Raw genomic sequence first — 20,461 nt, 5'->3', positions numbered from 1 at the left:
GATTCCCACGGTCATGGCCCGAACATCATTGGTGTGGGAAATCCGGTCCACCAGACCTTGGATGCGGGCAAAATCAACTTCCCGGGCAGAGCCTGCTGAGTCCATGTTTGGTCGCGTCGTTCTGTCACAAAACGCTGTGTGGCAGGCTGGAGATGGGGACTCAAAATGCAGGCGCACAGACTCAAGGTGTAAACTCAAAGTCACAGCTTTATTGGCTGGCAGGGAAAAAGGCATACAAACTAAACTAAACTGGGAAATATAAACTTACACTTGACAGAGAGGCACACGAGGAAACACACAGCTTGAGGGACGACGCGACACAGACTCAGAGAAACACAGGGTTTAAATACACTGGGAAGTAACGAGGGGAATGAGACACAGAAGGAGGGCACAGCTGGGAGAAATCAGGACTGACGAGACAGGGAAGCAAAGCAGGACACCTTCACATAAGACACGGACCTTCAAAATAAAACAGGAAACACACACACACACACACACACACACACCCCAAGGACACAGACTCCGAGACGCGGGCTTCACACAGGGACCTGACCACACTAGAGGGGATACACAGGCAGGGACGACGGAAAACAGAGGGAGCACAGAATGAACACTTGGGAAACCAAAACAAACTGTCATAATTCATAATATCAAAAATAAGAGTACAAAATCAAAAACACTGGGTCACCGACCCAGAACCATGACAAAAGCTTGCAGACTATTAAGGATCAAACCTCCTATCACTCTACACCTAATTATAAAACTCTAAGAATATATGAGTAGATATTTCTAAGCATAAATGACAATCACAATACAAATCTAACAGTGTGGTCCTGTGGTTCTGCAGTGTGTGAGGTGGATGATGAGGGGACATGGAGGAGACTACTGCTCAGTGTAGCATACACAGAATGAAAGTCACAGTTACTTTCTTACTTACAGATGCAAACGTGAATCACTGTGTGCTGCCAGAAAGATGTTTTTCTTTATTTTGCATTTTCTCAGAACAAGAGGGAAAGCTGGAGAGACAAAAACGTGAATTGGAGAGACAGAAGACTGAGACTTATAAGCTGAAGCAGCAGCTAGAAGGTACTGTGTGGGAATCTGAAATTACAAAGAGAAAAATAGACATAAAACAGGAAACAAGAAACCACTAAACAAAGACGCAGACCGAGAGGCAGACCGAAAATAACACATAGAACTCAAACAATAATAATAATCATCATCATCATCAAAACACCAGAGAAACAAAACGTTCATTCAAAAATAGACCAGAACTCAGAATGCTGGGTCTGTACTGACCCAGAACCTACTAAATAATAATCATAATCAAAACAGTATCACTGATTAATCAGAACATAAATCATAATCTAGAAAAACACCAAAACATGAGAAACAGAAAGCTGGGTCAACATGACCCAGAACCGTGACACTTATGGTCAGAAACATTTTATACACAGAATAATAATATCGATGGTTACCCCTTCATTAGGCAAAGCGAATGCTGTATTCCATAATGCATTCAAACAAGTCTGTTCCTTCAACCATTCTCCACCCAGCACCTGCAGGAGGTGTGGTCCTGTGGTTCTGCAGTGTGCGAGGTGGATGATGAGGGGACATGGAGGACACTACTGCTCAGTGTAGCATACACAGAATGAGAGTCACAGTTACTTTCTTACTTACAGATAAAAACATGTGTGTGCACTGTGTGCTGTCAGAAAGATTTTCTTTCTTTATTTTGCATTTTCTCAGAACAAGAGGAAAACCTGGAGACTCAGAAGACTGAGACTAATGAGCTGAAGCAGCAGCTAGAAGGTACAGTGTGGGAATCTGAAATTACAAAGAGGAAAATAGACATTTATGTAATTAATGATTTGCCTGAATTCCCCAAATCAAATTTCCCAGATTAGTATTTATGTCTGAATATGTTAATGTTATACACTGAAATTAAAAACTGCTTTGATCTAATCAACATCACACTTCAACATTTAGAATTTACTGAATTACATTAAACTAAGTTCATGTTTGTCTGAAGCACAAACCAAGATGCAACTAAAACACTGAATAACACAGGTTCTTGTCTTGGCAGAAGCAACAAAATAACTTCCTTTCTAATTTTAAGGACAAGTTTGGGATCCTCAAAAAGCCCTCTACGAAATGCCTTGTTTGGATGAGTTAATGAAATCGTACTACAGAATCTGTTCTAGTTACAAGGACATTATTCCTCGTTTAGCCCATAAACACAGTGTGATGACAAGTACAAGATGCTGAAGAGATGATGCAGAAAGCTGCTTATGGTCAGAAAGAAAATTTACACAGAATGTCATATGTTAAGTCTGTATATGTGTATGACATAATACACATATACCAAAGTTATTCTGCAGTGTGTGATAGTGATGCGCGAATCATGAACGAATCGTTCAATACTCGAGAATCAATTTACTGACTCGTGAATCATGATTCACAAGCGCAACTGACTCACTGACTCATCCCTGTTGCTGTTAGTAAACTAATTTCATTAGTAGAAATATATCTAGCTTATAATTAAAATTGTGTGGAAAAAACCAACAGCCAGTTTCTTAACAAAAACATTTCTGCTCTGAACTGGAAGAAAAACCCTGAGTAGAAGCTCACATCAAGAGAATAGCTCCTCAGTTCACAGTAGCATCGCTCTGTTAACATGCTAACAGCACATTTTAGCTACTCACCCCCTCCCTTCCTGTGCTAAATCGTAGCATGAACGAATCACTCAGGACTCACTAACCCCCTCCCTCCTGGCTCACAGCTTCTTCTTCTTCTTGGTTGGAAACCAATGTTAATGTGCATTACCGCCCCCTGGCTCACAGCTCAGTGGACATTTAGATGAGAAAATAAAAATTTGACACATTTGAGGAAAATACTAATAAAATAAAATAAAAATAAATCAAGTACATGTTCCCTTTAGAATTTCTTTTGCTCTTTTTTGGTCCATAAAAATAGTTGTTTTTCTTTTACAATCACTCATCTTAGCAGTAGCATTTACATGAAAAGAGAAACAAATTAAGTTTGACTGAAAATGTACATTTTTTGCACCCTCTGGTCAACTGACTCAGTGACTCAAATGACTCAAAAAACCTGATTCACTTTGGTGAGTGACTCATTCAAACTCGATTCAGTAAAAAGAATCAAATTTACCATCACTAGTGTGAGATGGATGATGAGGGGACATGGAGGAGACTACTGCTCAGTGTGGACAGAATGAGAGTCACAGTTACTTTCTTATTTACAGATAAAACATGTGAATCACTGTGTGCTGTCAGAAAGATGTTTTTCTTTATTTTGCATCTTCTCAGAACAAGAAGAAAACCTGGAGACTCAGAAGACTGAGACTAATGAGCTGAAGCAGCAGCTAGAAGGTACAGTGGGAATCTGAAAATATAAAGAGAAACATAGACATTTATGTAATTAATGATTGACCTGAATTCCCCAAATTAAATTTGCCAGATTCATATTTATGTCTGAATATGTTAATGTTAGACAATGAAATTAAAAACTGCTTTGATGTGATCAACATCACACTTCAACCTCTCCAAAAGTTCTGATCCTGTTCATCTGGACGTAGGATTTTGTGGGAGAAAAGTTTCGTCACTCATCCAAGTGTCTTCTTCAGTCTGAGCTGACTGCAGGTTTCCTCAATCTTATAAACAGACCTGACCTCCCAGCCCATTGTTCCTTCAGTGGGCTGGTTTCAGTCATTATGCAAAAGTACTGTTTATAAGACTGGGGAAACTTGCAGTCAGCTGAGACTGAAGAAGGCACTTGGATCAGTGACGAAACATTTCTCCAACAGAACACTACGTCCAGATGAACAGAATCAACTTTTGGAGATTGACTTACCTGGATGATTAAGCATGCATCAAGAAGATCACACTTCAACATTTAGAATTTACTGAATTACATTAAACTGAGTTCATGTTTGTCTGAAGCACAAACCAAGATGCAACTAAAACACTGAATAACACAGGTTCTTGTCTTGGCAGAAGCAACAAAATAACTTCCTTTCCAATTTTAAGGACAACTTTGGGATCCTCAAAAAGCCCTCTACGAAATGTAGTGATGGGATTTCCGGCTCTTTTTAGAGAACCGGCTCTTTCAGCTCGGCTCACTAAAAAGAGCCGGCTCTTTCGGCTCCGAACCGGCTCTTCAGGTTGTTGTTAAGGTTCTAATATTGAGGCGGAATCCAAAAATAACCACTGATCCGGGCTGGTGCAATTAGACGACATTTTAATGTACACACGTGCGGAGTCCAAACCACTGCGCAGATTCAGCGTTGAACTATCTTACAATAGTCAGAACAAAGACTTTATAGGGTTGGCAGGCAGACTCAAACAAAGCATACGTCACTCCAAAACCACAAACGTTCAGTTAACTTTGAACACAGTTTTTAACAAAGAACATTGTCTTCGGCTCGACCCCAGGTGCTTCCTGTCACCATCCTCGGTGTCGCTTATCTCTGGGACATCAGGTCCACGTTCTGCACAAACTGTCACTCATGCAGGCACAACTTTGCAGTCGCAAGCAAAACATAATTAAACTCTTACCTATATAAATGAGTCTACCTACTATGTGTGTGTGTATATGTCAGCTTCTGCTGCCCTTTGTTTCACCCTTCACTTCATCAGCTACACCTTGTAACCTTTCCACTAGACAGAAGGCCAGCACGTACACAACCGAAACGATGTGTGTGCATGTGTATATGTCTGTCTGTGCGTGCACAGAGTTTGCATATGCTCTCTGCACCTTAGTTGACCTCAGCTTAGGCAACCAGGCTAAGGCCATCCTGTGTGTAATGATCTTGACTTATATGTAAAATGTATAAAACAAATGTTTCAATCTAATACAACTACTTAAAGCTTAATCAAAGCTTAATCAGAGATATTAATGCATAATAAAACACCATGCTCTTGGCTTGCACTCAGACTCTGCTTTCGGTTTCACTTTTGCAAAGCATGCAACTTCAAAACCATGTAACTTTTTCTTAAAACCTCCATTTGCTTCATCTGCCTCGAGTTTTAACTCGTTCGTCTCTCTATGTTCTTTCTTTACACACTCAGTTACCTTTTATGGGCATGCGTTTCCTGTCCCAGACACACCACAGGCACACATTTCCTGTTTCTGCAGACTCTGTCTCTCTTTGTATTTATTTGTCTAAAAACCCTCCTTAATTCTACTAAATCTTGATCTAAAAACAATACACCTTCATTTCACTCACACACATTTAACTAGAGCGCTTTCAAACATCAGGACAATTAACACTTCTTCACACACATCACCATTGTTTAGGTCAGTTTTGTAGCATCAGTCACACGATAATTTCTTAAGTGGGTGTACCAAGTGTATATACTTATGTGTTTTTGAACTGAGAGAAAAATAAACTCAACCTCTCATACCATCACTCATGCATTTCTTGAATTAAAAGCACTTTCAAACTTTAAAACATCTTACTTTACATCACAAAAGAAATATATTTCATACACACTTTTAAATGTTCCAACCTCTTTCAGACCTGAATCGTCTCACACACACTGCCTTTTCTCTCAAACTTCCACCTTTTCACTCACTCAGACAAATCACGTAGAGTCACTCAAATCAAATACTGACAGCATTCACACGGTTAAAATCACTCCAAATACACTTTCATACGAGTATTTTGGACATGCCTTCCATAATCAGAAAGAGCAAGTCAAAAAGAAAAGAAAAAAAACTGAAACCTCTCATCATCCTCACAGCTTCTCACCACACACACATAACTGAAAAAATAAAACACACCACCATTTATTCCTCAAGAGAGGTTACTACCGAAAAATATATAGTGGTCTTAGGTACTGTACAATACACTCAATCTATATATATATCAACGCTCAGTCAATGACTATACAGCCACAGTAATGAATTCAAACTCTATTTATACAATTCTAATGAACAAAACCAGCATCTCAGTCACAGGCATTTAAGAACATCTACAAACAATAGTTATCAAGCTAGATAACACGAAACCGAAAGCAACAATCATCTCATGCGCTCCGCAGCAGCTGCCTCATTTACATAAATACACCATCAGTGCACATCCGGTAGTGCACTGATGACACAGAGACTTCTCTCACACAAAGATCTCTCATTTTATATTACAAAGACGTCTTTTAATTACAACTGCACAGATTTTAGGCCTTTTAAAACACCTACCGAATTTCGATAAATTTACCATAACGGTCCAACCGATCAGTCCCAGACTTTTTGCGACCAATTCACCGGACCAGCTCCAACCGTTCCGTCCACATTTCTAGCCCTAACTTAATTTACAGGTAGCCAAAAAAGCGCAGATAGAGGCTCCAACCTCTAGCAATTTTGAAGTTTCCCCAGTTCTTCCCGGCTTGTCGTACCGTACTAACCCATAGTCGCCGCTAAGTCAAGGGTAAACGTCTTTACCCAGGAGGGAGCGTTACCTCCGAGAAAATGCGCTTCTTAACAGACGCCGCTGTCGTTCTAGACAAATTTAGAATAACTTGAAACAACAATCCACACCCAAAACAGGATTCAGATTGAGGCAGATCTCCCGTTGTGGACATAGGGGACTTCAACCCACAAAAATGACCATCACACGTAGACCAAATGACCAACGGGACTTTAACCCACACAATGACCAAATTCCCTATCATTCTAAGTTCACTTAGCAGTCCAACTGCTTTCTCTTTTCATTCCTTTATTCTCATTACTCAGTACTGTCACTTATACTTCATTATCATTACTTCAACCGGTAAACCTCATGAAAACTTCACCAAAATCAAAACAGACATTCACCGGTAATTTTCAGTGAGTAGACTTTAATTTTCTAATGTCCAATGTGGCACACTTTGGAAAATTCAACAGGTATGTGCCTTACCTTTGTATAAGCCGGCTTGTCTCTCACTTCAGACCACTGACTCGTATCTGCCCGTCTAATCACCACGGACCCCGGATCTCTCCGTCTACACCTCAGAATTCCCCCTCTCACCGGACGATGCCCCCAAATGTTAAGGTTCTAATATTGAGGCGGAATCCAAAAATAACCACTGATCCGGGCTGGTGCAATTAGACGACATTTTAATGTACACACGTGCGGAGTCCAAACCACTGCGCAGATTCAGCGTTGAACTATCTTACAATAGTCAGAACAAAGACTTTATAGGGTTGGCAGGCAGACTCAAACAAAGCATACGTCACTCCAAAACCACAAACGTTCAGTTAACTTTGAACACAGTTTTTAACAAAGAACATTGTCTTCGGCTCGACCCCAGGTGCTTCCTGTCACCATCCTCGGTGTCGCTTATCTCTGGGACATCTGGTCCACGTTCTGCACAAACTGTCACTCATGCAGGCACAACTTTGCAGTCGCAAGCAAAACATAATTAAACTCTTACCTATATAAATGAGTCTACCTACTATGTGTGTGTGTATGTGTCAGCTTCTGCTGCCCTTTGTTTCACCCTTCACTTCATCAGCTACACCTTGTAACCTTTCCACTAGACAGAAGGCCAGCACGTACACAACTGAAACGATGTGTGTGTATGTGTTTGCATATGCTCTCTGCACCTTAGTTGACCTCAACTTAGGCAACCAGGCTAAGGCCATCCTGTGTGTAATGATCTTGACTTATATGTAAAATGTATAAAACAAATGTTTCAATCTAATACAACTACTTAAATTACACAATTGAAAGCATATGTGTGTTGTTTGTGTATTTATACACAAACACTCATATATATTCAAATAATTTTAAAAAAATGTTCATTTACCTGTTACTACCACACACCAAATCCGGTCGTTGGTACTTCCTGGCTTGTGTAGCCACTAGGTAACAAAGCTCAACACTGCCCCTAGCATCCTGGAGCACTTCTGTTGTGTTTTGTACGTGCTTCTGAGTTTTTACGTGAATTCGAGTTTGTACGTGTTTTCGAGTTTGTATGTGCTTCAGAGTTCATACGTGTTTTGAAATTTGTACGTGCTTTGTCTCTAGGGGCCACCGTAAATATACTTTTATTTATTCACTCCACATAAAATTTAATACATAAATCATATAATACAAAAACCAGCTAGTCACACTTCAACTTTTAACCATTTAAATTTTCAGCTTTTTCCTTTAAAACATATTTAAAATGAAACAACATAAAACACTGCAAACCACAACACAATTAATTATAAATTACAATATGAAAACAAAAAGAACATGCACATTCTCTGTCATATGGACCTGCATGAATAAACTTTCTGAATCCTTTATTTGTGGATGATTACTATACCTTTCTAATGTGACGTTGTTGTCCCTGGCTCTCTTTCTCTGTCTCTCCCGTTCCTGTGCTACTGCCAGTGTAACTACCCCTCTGCGCGCCAAGCACAAGGATCGCATGCGGAGTGAAGCAGGAAAAAAGTGAGAGAGAGAGGGTGAGAGAAAGAAAAAAAAAAACCACGGCTCGTGATAAGGAGCCGGCTCGCGCCGTTCACGTCAAAGATCCAGCTCTAACAGCCATTTCGTTCGCGACCGACCCATCACTAACGAAATGCCTTGTTTGGATGAGTTAATGAAATCGTACTACAGAATCTGTTCTAGTTACAAGGACATTATTCCTCGTTTAGCCCATAAACACAGTGTGATGACAAGTACAAGATGCTGAAGAGATGATGCAGAAAGCTGCTTATGGTCAGAAAGAAAATTTACACAGAATGTCATATGTTAAGTCTGTATATGTGTATGACATAATATCGATGGTTACCCCTTCATTAGGCAAAGCGAATGCTGTATTCCGTAATGCATTCAAACAAGTCTGTTCCTTCAACCATTCTCCACCCAGCACCTGTAGGAGGTGTGGTCCTGTGGTTCTGCAGTGTGCGAGGTGGATGATGAGGGGACATGGAGGACACTACTGCTCAGTGTAGCATACACAGAATGAGAGTCACAGTTACTTTCTTACTTACAGATAAAAACATGTGAATCACTGTGTGCTGTCAAAACGATTTTCTTTCTTCATTTTGCATTTTCTCAGAACAAGAAGAAAACCTGGAGAGACAAAAACGTGAATTGGAGACTCAGAAGACTGAGACTTATGAGCTGAAGCAGCAGCTAGAAGGTACAGTGGGAATCTGAACTTACAAAGAGGAAAATAGACATTTATGTAATTAATGATTGGCCTGAATTCCCCAAATTTAATTTACCAGATTAGTATTTATGTATTAGTATTTATGTCTGAATATGTTAATGTTATACACAGAAATTAAAAACTGCTTTGAACACGTACTAAGTTCTTTACTGGATCTAATTTAATGAATTACATTAAACTGAGTTCATGTTTGTCTGAAGCACAAACCAAGATGCAACTAAATCACTGAAACACTGAATAACAGTTTGTTGTCTATGAAGAAGCTAAAATAAAATTCCTTTCTAATTTAAAGGACGAGTTTGGGACGGTTTTCCACAAAAACGTAAATTGGGGAGACAGCAGACTGAGACTTATGTGCTGAAGCAACAGCTAGAAGGTACTGTGTAGTACTCTGAAATTACAACATAACAACATAACATGACGCCTTAGTGTTCACTCTCTTTGCGGCAGAGTATCACTTCCTGTTCCTTTTCCAACACACAGTTGTGTTTTTGAGTAGTTTATCTGCATACCAATTTAATTAAAAACTTTTAGATAACTTCTGTTTTCATATTATAATCTTCATGTGCTTCATCCGAAGCACACTGTCTGTGTACTCACTCCCTGATTTGTCGTCAAAGTATTCACTCTCTGTGTCTTTAGTGTTTCGCTAGCTTAGCTTAGGTCGTAGCCAACTCGCTAGCAGCATGGCCTCTTCACCTGTCCCTCCTGCACTTTCCTGCTCATTGTGTCAGATGTTTAGCTACTCCTCGGCCTCCTTTAGCAGTAATGATACTTGTAACAAATGTAGCATATTTGCAGCTCGGGAGGCCAGGATTACTGAATTGGAGACTCGACTTCGAACCCTCAAATCACCCGTAGCTAGCCAGGCCCCTATAAGCAGTGCAGCCACTAGCTCTTCCCCGGCAGACCCCAAGCAGCTGGGGAAAGAGGGCAGCTGGGTGACGGTGAGGAGGAAGCATAGTCTTAAATAGAAGCCCCAGGTACACCACCAACCTGTTCATGTGTCTAACCGTTTTTCCCCACTCAGCAACACACCCGTTGGGGGTCAATCTCTGGTAATTGGGGATTTTTTTTCTGAGACATGTGAAGCTAGAGACACCAGCAACCATAGTCAATTGTCTAACAGGGGCCAGAGCAGGCGACATTGAAGGAAATTTGAAACTGCTGGCTTAGGATAAAGGTAAACTCAGTAAAATTATAATTCCTGTCGGGAGTAATGACACCCGGTTACGTCAGTGGGAAGTCAATAAAATCAGTATTGAATCGTTGTGTAACTTTGCCAAAACAATATCAATAACAATATATAACAATACTTTTCTCTGGTCCCCTCCTCAATCAGACCAGGAGCAGTGTTGGTCAAGTTACTTGAAAAAAGTAATCAGTAACTAATTACTGATTACTTCCCCCCAAAAGTAATCCAGTTACTTTACTGATTACTTATTTTCAAAAGTAATTAATTACTTAGTTACTTAGTTACTTTTAAAAAACACAATTTACAACCTGAATAGGTGATAAAGCGATAGATCTTTCAGCCCAATTCTACTTTTTCTGCATAATCCATCATACAAAATGTAATCAAATGGAAAAGTCTCTTTTTAAAACTTGTTTTATTAGTTTTAATCTTTTAACTTTGTGCATCAAGCAAAAATTAAATTATATGCAACATTCTCTGACTGGAAGAAATTTGTTTAACATTTAAACCTATTTTCTGCACATTCCAGGACATAAAATAAAATATTTTTTGTGTTTACACTCACTCTTTCAAATAGATGCAAGTAAAACACAGCAGAAAATAAATAAAGTCAAAGGCTAGTTGCTCTGTTTTCACCTGTAAAGCAGGACTGGGGTAGGCGGAGGTTTACCCTGGTGCAGGTGTGCCGCAGCGGTCAGTGGAAGAATCCGCGAGTTTCTCTATGAATTTCCCATTACAGTCGTAGCGCACTCGGCGCTTGCTTGGAAGTTAAGGGGGGGTTTTTTCGCTGTAAAAAGAAGTTTTCTTCCCACACACAACGGACGCTAATGTTTTTGTCACTTTTTATGGAATCAAACTCAAAATAAGGTCAGTACTTCCACGCTTTAAACGCTGGATGCTCATATTCTCTCCCGTACTTGATATATTATCCATTGTTGATCTGCAGACAGCTGTTGTCACGAACGTCGCACTCGCTTACGTCACTGTCATGAGACATTCTCGCAAAAAACTCACGGTTTTAGTAACGCAGTAACGCAGCGTTCCTACGGGAAAGTAACGGTAATCTAATTTTTGCAATGGTAATCCCTTACATTACTCGTTACTTGAATCTCTGACCAGGTGTGACATGTTTAGCCGCATGTTCTCCTTAAATTGCTGGCTGTCTGAGTGGTGTCCCAGAAACGATGTGGGCTTCATAGATAATTGGCAAACCTTCTGGAGGAAACCTGGTCTTGTTAGGAGAGACGGCATCCATCCCACTTTGGATGGAGCAGCTCTCATTTCTAGAAATATGGACAAATTTATTAAACCCCCCAAAATATGACTATCCAGAGTTGGGACCAGGAAGCAGAGTTGCATTCTTACACGCCTCTCTGCAGCTTCTCTCCTCCTACCCCCAAGAAAACCCATCTCCATTGAGACTGTGTCAGCTCCCAAACAGACAAAAACAAACTAAAGACCAGCAACAAACAACTTAAACATAAAAATCACAAAGAAAGAACAATACAGTATCCACATCTGAACCAAAGAGTAAAACAGTGAAATGTGGATTATTAAATATTAGGTCTCTCTCCTCCAAGTCTCTGTTAGTACATGACTTAATAATTGATCAACAAATCGATTTACTCTGCCTTACAGAAACCTGGTTGCAGCCAGATGATTATGTTAGTTTAAATAAATCAACACCCCCGAGTCGTCCTATCTAACAGAAACCTCGAAGCACAGGCCGAGGGGGCGGTGTGGCAGCAATTTTTCACACCAACCTATTAATCAACCAAAGACCAAGACAGACTTTTAATTCATTTGAAAGCCTGATGCTTAGCCTCGTCCACCCCACCTGTGAAACCCAGAAACCAGTCTTACTTGTTACCATCTATCGTCCACCTGGGCCTTACACAGAGTTTCTGTCTGATTTCTCATACATTTTATCTGAATTAGTGCTCAGCTCAGATAAAATAATTAGGGATGGGTATCGAAACCCGCTTCTTGTTGAAAACCGGTTCCCACTGTTTCAATTCCTTGGAATTGTTTGCCATTTTTGTAAAAGATTCCCTTATCGATTCCAGTCACCCCGAATGACGTCACCATGTTGCGGAGCTTCATTTGCCTGGCAGGAAACACGGCGCCTAAGCGGCTCAAACACTCAAAAGTTTGGTTATACTTTATGAGAACTGATGACAACAGGGCAACTTGCAATACTTGGAAAGTAGCTATTTCATTTAAGGGAGGAAACACTACGAATATGCAAAAGCATTTGCTCACAAAACACGCGATAACCTTAAATGAATGTCGTGTTTTTAATTCCGCTCCGGACTCGTGAATCTCAACCCAGCAGCAGCGGTAACGCTTTGCACGCCCTCTCCCGTTACGCGGCAGGTAAATAATCAACTAACAGTGCATATTATGTTAGCGCGATCTGCCTTATTACAAAACCTGCCATTACTGTGCATTTAGGTGACCACGATGAGAGAGACAGTCTGGCTGGCTCAGATGCTGGCAGTTCTCGCTGCAGTCTGCCATTAGCGTCTCCTTTCAGGTCAGGGTAGCCGAATGTCACCGAGCAGTGACTAAGTTTGTGGTAAAAGGCTTGCACCCATTTGCACAGCAGATGCCCCCGATTTTCGGTAAGTGAATGTGTTTAATTGTAGGCAGGGACATTACTGGATATTCTTGTGTAATTGCTACAGAATAATTTATGTTATACTTTGTTATTGCTACAGAAGAATATTTATTTTATTATTTTACATTTACAATTTTTTTTTTCCTGGGGACCCTGTGACACCCCATTGAAGAGCCGTAGGCTGTGGATCTCTTAAGATCTCACTGTTGGGTTTGTAAGGCCATGTTACTCATAAATCTTGTTCAAAGAAAAGATATAAAACAAAGTTCTAAGCTAATCGATCTGTGTGTTCTCCTTTTTAAAAAAGAATCGATAAAGAATCCAATCGTTAAACAGAATTGAAAATGGAATAGGAATCGTGAAAATCTTATCAATACCTGGAGAAATAGTTTGTTGCTTTATAAGAAAGCCCTCTGTAAAGCCAGAACATCTTACTATTTGTCACTTATTGAAGAAAATGAGAAAAACCCTAGGTTTCTCTTCAGCCTTTAGCCTTAACTAGTAATTCAATTCAATTCAATTTTATTTATATAGCGCCAAATCACAACAAAAGTCACCTCAAGGCGCTTCATACGTACAGAGAAAAACCCAACAATCATATGACCCCCTATGAGCAAGCACTTTGGCGACAGTGGGAAGGAAAAACTCCCTTTTAACAGGATGAAACCTCCGGCAGAACCAGGCTCAGGGAGGGGCGGCCATCTGCTGCGACCGGTTGGGGTGAGAGAAGGAAGACAATTCAATGCAGGGAGGTCTCTTAACACATCGTGAGTGAGAAAGGTGACTGGAAAGGAAAAACTCAATGCATCATGGGAATCCCCGGCAGCCTACGTCTATTGCAGCATAACTAAGGGAGGATTCAGGGTCACCTGGTCCAGCCCTAACTATATGCTTTAGCAAAAAGGAAAGTTTTAAGCCTAATCTTAAAAGTAGAGATAGTGTCTGTCTCCTGAATCCAAACTGGAAGCTGGTTCCACAGAAGAGGGACCTGAAAACTGAAGGCTCTGCCTCCCATTCTAATGTTAAATACTTTGCAAATAAACAGTCAGTCGGGCGACGACCACATTCACACATGGTTACTTTGGGCAGTAGTCAAAACACAAAGTCCATGTGTGTGTATTTCTGGCAGAAATATTTAGAATTTTGTCTGTGAAGGTTCTCAGAATTTTGTTGTAAATATTTCTGATGATTAAAATAAAATATTTCTGATGATTAATGAGGTCAATTAAATGCTGCTGTAGGAGCTAACCACATCGGTTTGGTACTGTACGTAGAACTATTGGTAATTCTCTCTATTTACGCTTTCCAATAGTCGTAATCGTAATGATCACAGTCCTACATGCTTACTCTTAGTCCTTAATCAACTTTGTGATTTTATTTAATACTTTGGTTCAAAAGTTTTGTGCTGTGAAAAGAGGACTCCAAATCCAACAGCTGGTCCATGATCCCCAGGTTTCCATGTACAGTGGCCAAACTAGCTGTAAAGTGTTGTCCATTTATTTTACATTTTCAAAATGTAACATTAAGTTTTTATATTTTAATGGGTGAAGAGGTTTACAGAAAATGTTATCAAAATAATATGAAATTCAAATCATTTTTCATAGCACCAAATCAAAACAATAGCCTCAATGTCATGGGTTTATATTATAAGGCAAAGAACCGACAATAATACTGAGAAAACATCTATAGCCAGGGGTATTACAAAACACAATAAGAAGTTTTTTCACTAACTCATCTAGGCAAAGTTCATTGACTAGTGATGGTAAATTTGATTCTTTTTACTGAATCGAGTTTTAATGAGTCACTTACCAAAGTGAATCGGGTATCTTGAGTCATTTGAGTCACTGAGTCAGTTGACCAGAGAATGCAAAAATGTATATTTTCACTCAAACTTAATTTGTTTCTCTTTTAATGTAAATCCTACTGCTAAGATGAATGATTGTAAAAGAAAACAACTATTTTCTTTAGAGCAAAAAAAAATTCTAAAGGGAACATTTATTTTTTTTAATTTTATTTTGTTAGTATTTTCCTTAAATGTGTCAAATATATATTTTCTCATCTAAATGTGCGCCTTAACATTGGTTGCCAACCAAGAAGAAGAAGAAGCTGTGAGCCAGGAGGGAGGGGGTTAGTGAGTCCTGAGTGATTCGTTCACGCTATGATTCAGAACAGCAAGGGAGGGGGTGAGTAACTCATATTTGCTGTTAGCATGCTAGCTGAGCGATGCTACTGTGACTATTGTCAAGACTATTGTCTTGATGTGAGCTTCTACTCAGGGTTTTTTCTTCCAGTTCAGAGCAGAAATGTTTTTGTTAATAAACTGGCTGTTGTTTTTTTCCCCACAATTTTAACTATAAGCTAGACATATTTCTACTAATGGAATTAGTTTGCTAACAGCAACAGGGATGAGTCAGTGAGTCAGTTGCGCCTGTGAATCATGATTCACGAGTCAGTAAAGTGATTCTCGAGTATTGAACGATTCGTTCACGAATCGAACATCACTATCATTGACTGTGGATAAAGATGACAATGTTAAACTGAATGAGAGCCACAGTTACTTTCTTACAGATAAAAACATGTGAATCACTGAGTGCTGTCAGAAAGATGTTTTTCTTTATTTTGTATTTTCTCAGAACAAAAAGAAAAGGTGGAGCGTCAGAAGGCTGAGATCATCCAGCTGAAGAAGAAGCTACAAGGTACTGTGTTGAAATCACCTCTGTAGAAGTTATTTCATAGATTTTCTATATTGTTTCTTGTGAACTTCATTATAATCCCATGACCCCTCACCTAAATATAGGGAATTAACATCGCAATGATTTGGGGAAATAATTGTCTGAATCCTGACATTAATTTAACCCTTGTGCCATACTGGGACCTTTTTGTGCCACTTTTTTTCTTCGTATGAAAGCCATTTCCACTGTGTTGGGTGTAATATTGCCAAACTTGCCAAATCCTGACATTAATTACATAGTTTGTTAAATATATTATGTGGATGTCTTAATAGTAGTTTTACTAATGCCTTCAGAGGCCGCATTTGAAGGTAGATTACTTCACAGCGACACAACGAAGACTGTCCCAATTCAAAGGCTGCTCCAAATGCGGCCAACAAATGCATCCGTCATTTCCCCGGATTTGAAGGGTCAGGTCAGGTGTATCCTTCGTGGACCAACCTATCCCAGAATTCATAATGCGGCACAGCCAATTCCAGTTTCAAACAATAGCGGCAACTACTTATTATTTATAAAAAATGAAATCATTATGAACATGATATATAAGTCACTTAGATAACTTAAAAATGTGATTGGTTGACTTTTTTCAGTGTTTTATTTGTTCCTGAGTAAATCAGTTTGGCTGAGATCAAAGTTATAGTTTTCACACAGCTGGATAAATGTCAAACAGAAAACTAATTAAACAGAATTTTTTCAATTCAGTTTTATTTTATATATATAGCGCCAAATCACAACAACAGTTGCCTCAAGGCGCTTTATATTGTACAGGTAGACTCTACAATAATACTTACAGAGAAAAACCCAACATTCATATGACCCTCTATGAGCAAGCACTTTGACGACAGTGGGAAGGAAAAACTCCCTTTTAACAGGAAGAAACCTCCGGCAGAACCAGGCTCAGGGAGGGGCGGGGCCATCTGCTGTGACCGGTTGGGGAGAGAGAAGGAAGACAATTAGAGAATTTACTCCAATGTCCTGTCATATTTTAGATAAATAGGGGCAGACGTCTGAGTTTTTTAAACTCCACTGAGACAGCTGGTGATGCAAATCTGAAGGCTGGATTATCCCATTTCTCAACCTTGCACTTTCTGCCTTCTCGATTTTCAGAGGACCCGGCCCACGTAGACCGCGAAGGCCGGGTCCTCCGAAGGATGCAGCCCCTGAATTGAGACATAGGTTCAGTCGGTCCAGTTGTTGTTTATCATGGTTTGGATGAGTCATAGTATTCTCCATAGCAGCAGCTCTTTTCCTCTGGGTGGAGACTCTTTGATCCTCCCAGTCAGTGCTGCCAACTTTAGCGAGTTTTCAGACCCCCTTACCAACTTTTTGTCATGAATCGCTGTGTGCAGGCAGGAGGTGAGGACTCAAAATGCAGGACTCGCAACACGGGAATGAACTCAAAAGGGCAGTTTATTGTAGACTCAGGAAAATGACACAACTAATGATGAACTAAACTAGACTGGGAAAATATAACCTAAAGCTCCACAGAGAGGCACACAAAGGATCACAAAGCATGAGAGACAACGTGACATGGAACAAAGGGATACTCTGAAATAAATACACTGAAGGTAATGAGGGAAGTGGAAGCACATGGGGAACACAGCTGAGGACAAACACTTATAACAGCGCGGCGAGGACACGAAACTGAGAATGCTGACACCAAGACGCGGACCTTAAACATAACACAGAGAGTACACAGAGAGAGGCAGAGAGAGAGAGAAAGAGAGAGAGAACATGACGGAAAGAGGAAAACACAGAACACAAGGAGTGGGAGCAAAGCACAATAACTCACATCACTATATACACAGTTACACAGAGGACAACACAGGGGGGAAATGTAATAAACAGTACTGAACAGAAAACCGAGGGATCTTAAGAATACAAATGAACTCAATACAGAATGTCAAAACATTAGATCAGAAGTCCCGGGACCATGACACTTTTTTTCTAAAAAGCGACTAGTGACAAATCTGGCGACATTTTCTGATGTTGGACTTATGACGACTTTTTCACGTAAATGCATGTATCACTCTTCCTCTCAACAAGCTGTGGGCACCTTGCTCACGCAAAAACACTCATAGGCGGCAGGTAGTCCTCACGCAGCAGTCGCCCCAGCTGATATGAGAGTAGTATATGTTCACACCTGTGCGTACAAACTGCTGCCTCCCCCGGACTGTAACACAAGGCGGGAGCAGCGGTAACTGTACATTTTTCTAGAACATCTGGAACATCAGCTTGACATCAACATAGCTGAGAAGTGACATTCAGTATTATTACCTGTGTATGGGTTGTAGGCATTTCCAATGTTTGTCATTGGAATGGTGTATTTTAGTGCATTGATTTAAGAATCAATGCACTAAAATACACCATTCCAATCATTGCAAACTTAGAAATCTGATGTCCTTACAGAGCCATAACTCCATCTTGTACATCTGATTTCGACTGAAGCTGTGTGGTGAGGCTTGCTTGTCCATTTTGATTCTTAATGTTCTTCTTTTACTGTTACCTTCTGTGGTTCACACAGAAGGTAACTTTTTGGTTACTGGAGTTAACAAAAAAGTAACTCCAGTAACCCCATTGTGCCTATTTTGGGTCACTTCTGCCAGTCCCAAGTCCAGATAAAGGAGGAGGGTTGGAATTATTGAAAACAATAATAAGAGAAGAGAAAAGAGAAATTTAATTTGTAGTTCTAAATAAATTCTAAATGCTTTTAGGGTGTTTCTGTACCCACTTTATGTTTCTTCCCTGATGTTATTTCTCTCTCCTACAGCGTCTGTTACAATTACATAGGCAGGACCAATTATGATGTCATTTAGCGACTTTCAGGACAGCCAATAGCGATTTTTCTTATTGAGGAGTTGGCAACACTGTGCCCCTGGCTACCCACCTGAGGGCAGTCATTTCGACAGTATAGGATTGACACACTCAATTAGTCCTCGCCAGTTTAACTAACCAATGTTAGTCTGTGGCCATATGGCCTTCTCAGTTAACTATAGTGTGTGTACTTACCTTCCTCTTCTGTTTCATAGCCTGTTCCCAGAGCTTACCTTTCATTGGTCGCCATACCTTTCTGTCATGCTCACTTTATTGGGAAAATTATCATTTTAAAGCACAAAGTTTAAAATAATGACATTTCTCTCTCTCAGTCAAACAGTTGGCTTTCTCAGCCTCTCTGCTGGATCAAGGCCGTGGAAATACTGGACCCTATAACAGTCAGACTACTCTGATCTTCAAACGTGTTGTCACAAACATTGGAAATGCCTACAACCCATACACAGGTAATAATACTGAATGTCACTTCTCAGCTATGTTGATGTCAAGCTGATGTTCCAGATGTTCTAACAGCTGATTTTCTTTTTAACATGACAAAAACAAATGTCCCACAGGTATTTTCACTGCACCAGTGAGAGGGGTCTACCACTTTGTCTGGAGGATATTTGGACATGGAAACATTGGTGCAGCTGCTGTGTTGTTCAGGAATGAAGAGCACATTTTTATTGTATCTGAACAACAAACATCTGGTGGTGTGAGTGCCTCTAATGGAGCCTCACTGCTTCTAGAGGTTGGAGATCAGGTGTCGGTACGTCTCTGGGCTAATACAAGGATACATGACAATGAATATCATCACACCACCTTCAGTGGTCATCTGGTTTTCACTATGTGACAGCTGAAACACTTACTGTTTGGACTGCCCTGTGTGGGCGGAGCTTAGCCATTTTTAGAAGTAAAACAGGAACTAAATCACCTGCTGAAATATGTTCATTGCTCTCTCTCTCTTTCTTGTTGGGTTCCAGTTTTGTGTTTATTTGTTTCTACCTTTCCTCTGATTCTACTGACTCAGATAATTTACTTCTTCTTGTTATCTTTGATTCAAATAAATCCAGTTAAATGGTCACTGATTCTCTTCTCTTTGTCCTTTCTTTGATTTGGCTCTTCATAAAGTGCTGCTCCACCATTAGGTAATGACTATTTTCTATAAGTTGGGAAATTGCATTATTTTTTATTAGCTGCACTGTCCTGTGTTGGTCAGTCTGTTATTTTGGTGACTGCTGGCCCACATGTTTGCTTTTAACTGGAGTCTTTCCTGTCAAGTTTAGCAAAATCCAAAAGTTCCTCTTTTTTCTCTTCTTTGATAATCATGCAGTTATTTTTCTTAAACACTTAACAGATGCTAAACTTAATCTGACTATCATGATAAAAATGTACACAGCTGATTTAGTTTGATATAAAAATGTGTGTAAGTGCTGTGGTGGAATTTGTAGAAGATGAAATGTTTCCTTATTTTTCATCTTATGTTTTCAGTTTCACCCCAGTTCTTTTTATTCCTCCGGCCTCCAGAGATAACACCGGAACTCAGTAGTTATTTTACAAAACCCAGTGTCCCTCTGCAAATCTCAACTTCTTTGTCTGTTACAACCAGTTTTATAGAAGCGACTCCCCCAACGTAAAACCCACGTGGTGTGTTGTAAACCCAAAACACTGAGATTTGGTTTGATATAAAAATGTGTGTCAGTGCTGTGGTGGAATTTATAGAGGCTGAAATGTTTCCTTATTTTTCATCTTGTTATGTTTTCAGTTTCACCCCAGTTCACCCCAGGGTTTGTGTGTGTATGTGCGAGCACCTGTGTGTGTGTGTGTGTGTGTGTGTGTGCACGTGAGTGAGTGAGTGTGTTTATCGTAACATTTAAAGCACTGGCTGTGTGTCTCTGTATATGTGACTTCCTGCTGGTCATAAAAGCCCATCTCTCCT

General features: G+C 40.0%; 1 protein-coding gene across 1 annotated transcript in view; it reads left to right on the top strand.

Annotated features, from left to right (window-relative positions):
* The window catches only part of LOC120438074 (trichohyalin-like), a 66,301-nt gene extending 46,695 nt beyond the window's left edge, over nt 1-19,606 (top strand). Inside the window, exons 8-15 of the mRNA XM_039608519.1 lie at nt 1,003-1,086; nt 1,750-1,812; nt 3,330-3,392; nt 9,054-9,137; nt 9,460-9,543; nt 15,616-15,678; nt 18,858-18,989; nt 19,098-19,606. Coding sequence (XP_039464453.1) covers nt 1,003-1,086; nt 1,750-1,812; nt 3,330-3,392; nt 9,054-9,137; nt 9,460-9,543; nt 15,616-15,678; nt 18,858-18,989; nt 19,098-19,375 — 851 coding nt within the window. The 3' untranslated portion in view covers nt 19,376-19,606. The remainder of the gene's footprint in view (nt 1-1,002; nt 1,087-1,749; nt 1,813-3,329; nt 3,393-9,053; nt 9,138-9,459; nt 9,544-15,615; nt 15,679-18,857; nt 18,990-19,097) is intronic.
* Nucleotides 19,607-20,461: the final 855 nt, after the last annotated feature.

The sequence above is a fragment of the Oreochromis aureus genome, linkage group 3 (assembly GCF_013358895.1).
Source record: "Oreochromis aureus strain Israel breed Guangdong linkage group 3, ZZ_aureus, whole genome shotgun sequence".
Classification (NCBI taxonomy): Eukaryota; Metazoa; Chordata; class Actinopteri; order Cichliformes; family Cichlidae; genus Oreochromis; species Oreochromis aureus.
Note: the sequence above shows the minus strand (reverse complement) of the source record. Positions and strands in the feature narration are given on the sequence as shown.